At 43.6% G+C, this 10,366-nt stretch overlaps 1 protein-coding gene across 1 annotated transcript in view; it reads left to right on the top strand.

The window, feature by feature from the left end:
- The window catches only part of prkcz (protein kinase C, zeta), a gene marked incomplete in the record, with an annotated part of 124,479 nt that overhangs the window by 81,277 nt on the left and 32,836 nt on the right, over positions 1 to 10,366 (top strand). Inside the window, 5 exon segments of the mRNA XM_037685061.1 lie at positions 794 to 929; positions 1,880 to 1,967; positions 2,594 to 2,713; positions 5,422 to 5,501; positions 6,636 to 6,725. Of these exon segments, the coding sequence (XP_037540989.1) occupies positions 794 to 929; positions 1,880 to 1,967; positions 2,594 to 2,713; positions 5,422 to 5,501; positions 6,636 to 6,725 (514 nt within the window).

Consider the following 10,366-nt stretch of genomic DNA (forward strand, 5'->3'; position numbering starts at 1 on the left):
ATACAGTGTATATATACAGTATATATACTGTATATATACACTGTATATATACAGTATATATACTGTATATATACAGTATATATACAGTATATATATATACTTGTGTTTGAGTTATATACCATAACTCAAGCACAAGGGCGTCAGAAGCATTTGTCATGTGGGGAGGACACACTGATGTGTGTAGGTGTGTATGTGCGCGTGCACACATGTGTGCGCACGCAAGAAAAACATGTTGACTAGTGAACATAAAATCAACATTTCATCTGGATTTCCTTTAATTCCACACATTTAAAACATGTTTCTCACCAAGTTTGTGTAAATTCATCTGTGGGTTTAAAGACGTTTTAACTTTAGTACACTTTAACACAGAGCGTCAGATCAGCACTATTTGTGTTTATAGAGAAATAAAAACATCACCACTGGACTTTTTTACTTGTGTTCAACACGACTCATCTAAATGATGTTTGTTCATGAAGCTTGAGGACAACAAGGTGTGGGGTTTAAAGACATTTCAACTTTAATGCACCTGAACACACCATTTCTCCTCCACCTGCAGCGTCTCACAGCCTCACACTTACTGCTAAGCTAACATGCTAAATGAAAGTTTTTTTATGTGGGGGGGGCATGTCCCCTTCACATATAGTGGTTGCGACGCCTGTGCTCCAACGTGTTGGGCAGAGCGACAGAGCTTCTCCTTCAGAGAACATGTAACCACAGACAATTGTAGGTTTTTGCTCCTGGTGGTGTTGGTGGACACAACGAAAGGCTCACGTTGTTTTTCTGCGTTCTCCAGGTTTTATGCTGCTGAAATCTGCATCGCTCTGAACTTCCTTCATGAAAAAGGCATCATCTATCGAGATCTGAAACTCGACAACGTTCTCCTGGACCACGATGGTCACATCAAGCTGACAGACTACGGCATGTGCAAGGTGCAACACAAAACCATCTAATAGTGCTCACGCTCGTAAGCATATGAAGCGTTCACGCTACTGTGATCCAGTTTTCTTGTTTTTCAACAAATCACAATCAAAACGTTCGGCTCTTTCAGGACAATCCTACTGTGACTTTTGGTATCGGTGCAACTTTAGCTTTTTGAAATGTTTAGCCTTTTCTGACATTTTTTTCTCATAGAAAATGAATTGATCTCATTTTACCTCCATCAAATCTTTAGATCTGTTTACAACCTTTTACTGCTCTTTTCACATTTTGTTTTGCTTCAGCTTCAGCTACTTTCAGCTACTGTCAGCTGTTTTTTTCAGCTGTTCTGTGTTCCTTTCAGCTTCTTTCTGCTAACTACAACATTTTTGTGTTTCGTCTAACGTCTTTCTGCTCCTTTCAGCTTAGTTCTGCAAGTTTCAGCTTTTTCTATTATTTCAGCTACTATTTAGCTGTTTTATACTATTTTAAGCATTTTCAGCTAATTCCACATTTTTTGCACTCATTTAAAAAATTTTCAGCCTAATTCAGAAAAAATGTGCCATCTCCGCTTCCTTTCTGGTAATTTAAGCCTCTTTCTGATTTTTTTTAGCTGCTTCTCAGCTGTTTTTTTTTTTTTCTTTCTAATTTCAGTTTTACAGTTTCCACTTGTTTTCTGCTCTTTTCATCTTCTTCCAGTCTAACTGGGCAAGCGTGTGTTCTTTCTGCTTTCTTTTACAAATTTAAGCTTGTTGTACATTTTCAGCTACCTTTTTTTTTTTTAGCATTTTTTTAGCTAATTTCAGCTGTTTTTCAGCAAGTTCTGCAATAAGCGCTGAGCCTTTATTTTGACAGGAAGCACAGTTTAGTTCATGTTTGTGTCTGTACAGACCTTAGGATGACTGGCTTTCCTTCAGCTGAGGCTTTACGGTGCTCTTCTTCTTGATGTTCTTGCTCCTCTCAGGAGGGGATCAGACCGGGAGACACCACCAGCACCTTCTGTGGAACCCCAAACTACATCGCACCCGAGATCCTCCGAGGAGAGGACTACGGTGAGCGCACACACGTGCACAGACGGCCTCACGGTCGGTCAATCTGTTCAGCTCGTCCAAACCTGAAACTTCAGAACTGACAGTTTTTACTGAGCTGGCAGCTGTTTGAGCTTCAGAACACTCGTATGGACAGAAGACAAGAACCTTGACGTCCCTCGCCCAGACGTGGGTTGCTGCAGCCCCACCCTGGAGCCAGGCCTGGGGGGGCTCCTCAGCGAGCACCTGGTGACCAGGTCTCTGCCCATGGGCTCAGCCTGAGTGAGTTACGTGGGTTTGCCTTCCTGTGGGCCCACCTCCTGCAGGAGGGGCCATACAGGTCAAGTGCATGTTGCTGAAGGTGGGGGCCGTGGAACAAAGCTGGCTCATGGGGCATGAACGTCACCTCTCTGGTGGGGAAGGAGCCTGAGGTTGAGGTTGGGCTCACCTCCATGCACAGCGTTGGTTCTGGAACCGGTCTCCTTGGGAGGGGCTGGACCTTTGTCCAGTCTGGAGTGGTCCATGGTGAGAGGCGCCGATCCCCATGTGACCTTCAGGGAACGTCCTCTCTCATCTGGACCTCAGCTCATGCAAACATGCCTTTATTTGTCCCTCCTGGTCTCTAACCTGCTGCTCTGTCCCCCCCGCAGGCTTCAGTGTGGACTGGTGGGCTCTGGGCGTCCTGATGTTTGAGATGATGGCTGGAAGGTCTCCGTTTGACATCATTACAGACAATCCTGACATGAACACTGAGGAGTACCTCTTTCAAGGTAAGAACCTGCTGCTCGTGTCTGTGATGGAAGACGAGCTTTGATGGTTTCTGTGAACTGGGACTGAACCAGAGCAGGAGCTGCTCCAACCTGCACCGTGCTCTAACGACCAGCAGGAGGCGCCACCTCTGGTTTCTGGAGAATAAACCAAACCAGGATGGTTTCCTCAGAGGGAACATCTGTTGGATGAGGTGAAGTTTGTGGTCGTACTGAAGGCGTCATGAAACAAAACGAGTTCTGAACGTTTTCTGACAGTTCAAAGGTCAATTTAGAGCCGACCAGCTGCTGCTCGTGGATCATCTGGTTTATAGATCCACCTCATGAAAACATGATTATTACCACGATGAAGAGACTGATGGAACGGGAGAAGACTGAGATGGAGACGTTGATAAATGAAATAAATATAAAGAAAAATATATTTGGAAAAATCACAAACTCAAAGATGAAAAACAACAAACGATGAGAAGATACATAAAAGGAAGAAAGCAAGGAAGACCGAGAATAAGATAAAAAAGATTAAGACAAAGCAGATGAAGGTGACGACAGACAGATGAAAATGAGGAAGACATCAATCAATCGATCGATCGATCGGTGTTTATTTATGGAGCTCTTTCCACAGCCAACATGTGATCCAAGTTCTTCACAAAGCAAAAACACAAACATGTGAGAGTTTAGGTGTTCAACGCCTGCCTGAGCAGAAAGTTCTGAGATGAGATTTTAAAGGTGCAGGTCGGTGATGCAGGGCTCAGGACGTTGGTGCCACAGTCCGTGTGCAGCGACCCAGAAGGCCCGGTCCCCCCAGAGTTTGTGCTTGGACTCGGAGACAAACGGTGAAGACGTGTCCGCTGACTTCAAGGTCACTTCTTTCTGTCTGTGTCGGAACAGATTTTAAATCTTCCGTCGGGTTGTCGTCTTCAGAGTTCTCTGTTCCATCGAGGCGTTTTCACATCTGATGTTCTGAATGAAGGTTTGCTCTCGTGCTGATGTGCTCACGCAGCTCCAGGACAAACTCCTGCGCCTCCGAGCTGCTGGATATTTGGCAGAACATCGTGGCCTCCGTTACAGATGACGTTGGCGACGCACGAAGAACACTGAAGTCTTTGCTTTATTAGTTTCGTTTGGCAGCGGACGGATGTTTCGTTCGTGAGGAGCCGGTGCCAGACAATTATCCCGAGCCACCTGAAAACACGTTTCTGTCTTCTGTCGGTTTAATTGCTCCAACATGTTGTTTTGACACAGTTTTATGAGGAGGCGTTTTAAAGCTACAACGTTTTATCGGTGCAGGAAGGCGCCTGCGACATTCTGACTTCTCTCGTCCGAGCGAGAACCCGGCAGGAACGAGCTGCATCTTTGTGTGTCCTCGAGCCATATGGTTTCCTTACATAGAACAACCCGGGTCACCTCCTCCCTGCCTCACTCCGCCCGCTGCAACAGAAATCCCTTCGGACAGCCGCGTGACGCGCTTCGACTCCGCGCCGCTCTACGGCGAGCATCTGCCACCGGCACCGTCCTCCTGGTGGTCCTACTTGTCCATCAGCAGGTTCCTGGATGAAGGTCTGCAGAGGAAGCCGGCTCTTGCACCGTACGAGCCACCGACCATATGCCTCAGAGCTGGACCCGGTGCCAGAGCGGCGCTGCAGAGAGTCGCGCGCCAAACGGGATTTATTAGACCGCAAAAAGGCTTTTCTGTCGGACGTGAGCAAAAATCAAAACACTCTGGCACGTTAAAGGTTAAAGGTGCTCTGTAAACGTTGGTGATTTAATAAAGTTTTCAGTGTGTTTAGTTATTTATTTTAGGCAGAAAATATGTTTTTTTTTAATTGATAATTTATTTTAATTTAGCTGTCGTTTATTTCATCAGACTTTACCATGAATTTAAATAAAACTGCTGTAAATTTACAGTAATTTAAATAAAACGTTTGCGTTTTCTTGCTTTTTTTATATAATTAGTCTGGACCTCTTCTGTTCTCGGGCCGTTGTGCAAGTCCTGGTTTTTGTAACGGCAGAGAAGAATCTGCTGGCTCGGTGAATGACGGTCCAACAATGGAGAGTTCTGATCAACTTCAAAACCCTTTATAGATGCGAGATGTTTTTATTTGTTTTTGTCCATCTGTTTATAAGACGAGTAATGATTCATGCTGGGACCACTGGATGTTGTAACGTTGATTAGAAACAGCACTTTATTAAAGAAAAGCACATTCACCTAAATCTGTTTTAACACAAGTCTCAGATATCACAGAACCGTTTGAGGTCCATGAGGTTTGTTGTTTTGGTTCAAAGATGTGGACTGGTATCGGCTGAGAACTGGAGTTGTAACTTTACCTGCATGTAGAACGATCACTAACACGATCCAAACATCTCCACCACCTCCAAGAACCAGACCTGCAGAACCCCCTCCAGGAAACATACGACTTGTATTATAGTATAAAAAAGTCCAACTTCTCTTTGCCTCACATACTCTGTGTGAAGAGTTTAATAGTGAAAAGTGTTTGTTTTTGTGTTTCCATCACTGACGTTAGTATTTAGAAGTGTTAAAATGTGAGTAAAGCAGAGAATAACTCCACATCTGACTCCCACACAGCAGACATGGTCACCCACAGGCAGGTTGGCCGCTGAATCATCCTCCTCCTTACTCACGACTGCCCTTTTATTGTCTCTCCCACTTTCCTTCTCTTCTGGCTGTCCTCCTTCCTTTTTTGTTACAACAGTCATTCTCGAGAAGCCCATTCGCATCCCAAGGTCTCTGTCGGTGAAAGCTGCCAGCGTGCTCAAGGGCTTTCTAAACAAGGTGAGAGTGATCCACTCCCATCAGCCGCTTGTTGGACTCCGTGTGAGTCTGTTCACTTCTGTTAGGCAGGCAGTGTTCAGCTCCAAACAATTCAGTTGAGCTGGTTTTTAGTTTTGTTTTGGTTGTAAAAAAAAAAAAAAACACTCAACGCCTTCAGCGAAGGCCTAAAACTTCCATACATGCGAAGTGGTACATTAAAACATTCATTTAGTGTTTGTTTTAAATAAAATAATTCCAATGTAGTTTTTATTATTTTTTTTTACTAATGTCTTTTATTTTCTGTAAAGTACTTTGCAGTCGAGCAAGAATCTTTTGTTAATTCCTGAAAACCCAGTTATCCAATCAGGTTCTTTTAAATTTGTGTCTCCGGGCAGAATCATGTTTGAAGGATCTCTCTCATTGGTCAGGACTTCAGTGTCAGGAGAGAAGGCTGAGCTCAGTCAGAGTCTCCGCAGGAGGAGTTTGTTGAATAACTGGCAGGAAAATTTACCAATCAATGTTCATGTAGAGTGGGCGGGACCAAAACGCCGAGCCCTGAGCCTTCAAGAAGGCCTGTGAAGCTTTTTTTAGATTTGTGATGCATTCAATTGCAACCTGTAAATTCAAAAATCCATACCGAATTTGTTGCTCTAAAAAATGAAGGAATCAAATTTAGCTTTACAATAATTTTTAATATTAAAGTTGTGTTTTGGTTTCATGGCATGTGGGGAGCCGCAGAGCATTCTGGGTAATCTTGGGACAAAAATGGATGGACTTTCTCGGGTTGTGTTCAGATGTTGTTCCTGTTTAGTGTTGGGTTTTGTGTTCAGGTTGTTGTTGGTGACTCAAGAAATGACACCGTAAGTCAGACTCGATGGATTAAAAGAGAAGTCCTACCAGAGAGTAAAGTGATGTTCACATTCACAGGATGTTACATCCTAACTGAAGGCCTAGCTCGTGTAGTCGAGGTTCACCACTGCCATAAACATTAAAAGGAAATTATTTAAAGGTGTGTGGACCAAGTCGGGCCGCCTGATGAAGTGAAAGTGCTGTTGATATATATCACAATGACCCTGAGAGTACGCTGGGTTGTCTGTATTTTGATCTGCCCCAGTTTTTTGTGTCTAACCCTTTTTTTTTTTTAAACCCCAACAGGATCCAAAGGAGCGGTTGGGGTGCCAGGTCCAGACGGGCTTCACAGATATCAAGTCACACACGTTTTTTCGCTATATAATCTGGGACCAGGTAAGTGCTGAACGGGTGAAGCGTGCCAGAAAATAAAATACTGTGTTTTGCCGCTGTTTTTGTCAAAATATTGGCAGAAGATTTCACTTTAATCTGTCAAATTGTACACTCAATTCCTGTAGGGAAGCAAGAGAAGTACCTCTATGTTCGTCCAGGGTCACTTCAAAACTGCCTCAGAATGGTACATTAAGTGACGTTGATCAAGAACCCACAGTGCAAAGTTCTGACGGGACACTTTGGGCCCCAGAATTCACAGAAAAATTACTTTGACAAGCAAAGCAGCATCTAAGTAAACGATACCAGACTTAAAATAATGAATTTAACTGCGTAGCTCGGCAGGATGAGTCCCTTACGAGTCTCCCAGCCACCTTTACCTCACGTTGCAAAATCTTTGTTGGTCACTCAGCAGGTGCGGTACCAAGGTGCATCGTCAGGATGTTCTCTATACTCCATGATGTATGTTTCTTGGTGAGGCCCCCTCTTTGGTAGAAAACAACCTAAGAGGTAAAAATCTGCCAGAATGTGGGTGATCCTTGTGGGGCCTTGGGTAGATTTTAAGGTGCAGTGTAAGAACACGGTGGGTACCCCATTACGTGGGAAGTGACATGGAGGGTTTTGAGCATGCACATACACATGATGTCATGGTGGTTTATCATCGTGGTGGCAGCACATCTGGGTCCTGGGTGGAGCGTAGGGAAACGTGATGGCAGCCATGACATGAAGCTCAAAAGCGCTGGTGTGGTTTGGTTGTTGAGGAGTTGAAACCAGACTGGCTGCATTGGTCTCACATCTAGGCTACATTCATGATCGTGACAAGTCATGGAGACAACCCAGTGCAGGCGTAGTAACTCATGACAGCGTCTGCTAGTGTGAAGTCTGAGAAAGTTGTTTCAAGGCAGGGCACAGGGATGTAGTATCATCACAGTGAGATCGTTATGGGAACTCGTTGATATCGATATAGAGCACGGTGAAGGTGAAGAATTGTATCTCAGGGATGCTGAATGTAACAGAAGCAACCTACAGCACATGTACCAAGAGCGAAGCAGCATCCTGACTGCCTTCACACTAAAGAGGGTTTTATATTATGACAAATATGCAGGGACTGAGCGTAGCGGGATTGTCACCTTCTGTGACGGGACCTTAGATCCATGAGAGTGTGATTCAAGATATTCTTAATTATTGTTGGACCAGTGACGTACAGAATGGTATCATCAGCGTAGAAGATAACACGGTTTTTGATTTATGACATAAATGACTGAGAATTAGACCATTACATGCAAATATGAATCAGTTAAATCAAGTTAACTCAAGCTTTGCACTGGACTTTTGATTCAAACACCTCCTGCCCATATTTACATCCTTCTGATGCACCTGTCAACAGGTGTGTGTATGATGCTATAGTCCCAGTTTGTCCTGACCATAACTTCTGATCTGTTCAAGATAATGTAACAAAACTTCATGCACATATGCATCATCACCAGACAGTGTCTCGTATGATTTTCATCACTCCAGCTTCACGGTCAAGGTCACAAATCAAGGTCAAATTTGAAACAGGGTCTTTGCTTATCCCGCTCGTAACTTCTGATTTTCTCAAGATAATTTAACAAACTTCGTACTCGCATGCATCACCAGACAGAGTGTCATGTATGATTTTCATCACATCGGCTTCAAAGTCAAGGTCACAAATCAAGGTCAACAGTTAAAACAAGGTCTTGCCCTGTCACGGTCATTGCTATAGATTGCTGTATTGCTTCTAATACTTTGTCGACGGGCGTGTAATGTCGTATGTGCTACTGTAAGTTTACCTTCTCATGAACACGTTCAGCCCAGCCCTAAAGAATAAAATATTCTGCAAATAATAAAAGAATAAAGTATAGAATAGAAACTTGAAGCGATTCTAAAGGATTTTTTAAAATAAATAGAAATGAGACTTTTATCTCGCACTATTAAATAAAGTTTGAGGACGCAGCAGATAATCCGTTCAGCTCTGCAGCTGCTTCCTGCTGCTCGCAGTTGATCTGGGGTTTGACTCGACAACCTGACAGCTCACTTCAAGTTCATCTAAAAACAACAAAGACTACACGCCCACAGTTAGCGCCAGTGAGCTCAAAGAAGCAGAGCAGTGCACGGCTGTCATTAGCCATTCAGAGCAGCCTTCATCAGCCTGGATGCTGCGTGTCTGCTGAATATATAAACAACACGGAGCGCACACCCTCCTGTAACGATCTGAGCGGGCTCACGAGCGAGGTGGGGCCTTTTTGTTTGAGTTAAAAATGACTGATGTGCGTGTGAACGTTGTGCGTAGACTCGTTCGGCGTGCCTCCCTCTGTGAGCAGCGACAAGGCAAATAAAAGTGAATTTCAAATCACACACTCAAAAACATTTTGCTCTGCATGGGTTCAAGTTGCAGTAAGTTAGTTCTGTATGTTTTTCATATGCACAAAATATATTTATTTTTTTTAAAAAGAGCAAAAATGCATGAAAATAATAAATCATGATATTAAAAACAAGAAGACTTACACAACAAAAGATTATATTTTAAATGAGCACAAACAATTATTTTAGAAATTAAGTTTTGTTCAACATTTGCGTCCTAAACTTTTATTTGCAGCTCATGTTGAAGCTGCAAATAAAAGTTTATGGAGCCTGAACGTCATTCAAATAAGTTTATTCCACCGTGTGGTTCGCCGTGTATTGAGTACAGGTACATGTACTTAACACAGTATTAGTACACGTCTTTGGTTGTGTAGATGTTGTCTCAGACAAAGGCTAAAACAAGACATCACACCGAACTACAGACCAAGTTCTGAAGTTTGAGCTCCGAGTCACTGGATCACACCAAACCTCCAACTACATCTGGTAGTTGAACCACGTCGAGTCTTCAGAGCAGGAGGTCAGGACCTGACTCCATCCTCGCAGGATCAGACTGGAGCCTGGTTCATGCAGAGAGACGAACTGCACGAAGAAGGAAATCTGTCGTCTGGTGCTTTCCAACGATACGTTACCTGTGGAGGACACGGCCCACATGAAGCCTCCAGGAGAACACACACACAAGACTGCGCCAGTTTCAACACAACTTGAACCTCATTTTATTGTCTTCTCAGAGCCCACCAGCACCTCAACATAGTCAGTGTAGGAGCTCGCTAAAGAACGTCACTGAGCTGCAGCTGTTGGGCTGTAATCAGAGAATGGCCTTCACGTGGGGGTCTCCACAATGTCTGGAAGCGTTCGCAGAGGTTCTCAGTTTTCTTGTGAGTCGCACATTGTCTCTTGAACAATGTTGTGCAAATAATTTTCTCTGCAAAACATCAAAGATGTTACAGCGTCTCCATCCATCTCAGATTTGTTGTGGGCAACAAATCGGTTTTAGTTTTGTAGTTTTTTGGGGTGCATCTTAAAAGCATCTCACTTCTGTCATGGGTGTCTGAAACCAGTTTTAGTGTGTGCATCTCAAACCAGTTTCAGTTTTTGTGTGTGCATCTCAAACCAGTTTCAGTTTTTGTGTGGGCATCTCAAACCAGTTTCAGTTTTAGTGTGGGCATCTCAAACCAGTTTTAGTTTTTGTGTGGACATCTCAAACCAGTTTCAGTTTTAGTGTGGGCATCTCAAACCAGTTTCAGTTTTTGTGTGGGCATCTCAAA

The sequence above is a fragment of the Nematolebias whitei genome, chromosome 11, assembly GCF_014905685.2.
Source record: "Nematolebias whitei isolate Nwh7 chromosome 11, NemWhi1, whole genome shotgun sequence".
Taxonomy (NCBI): domain Eukaryota; kingdom Metazoa; phylum Chordata; class Actinopteri; order Cyprinodontiformes; family Rivulidae; genus Nematolebias; species Nematolebias whitei.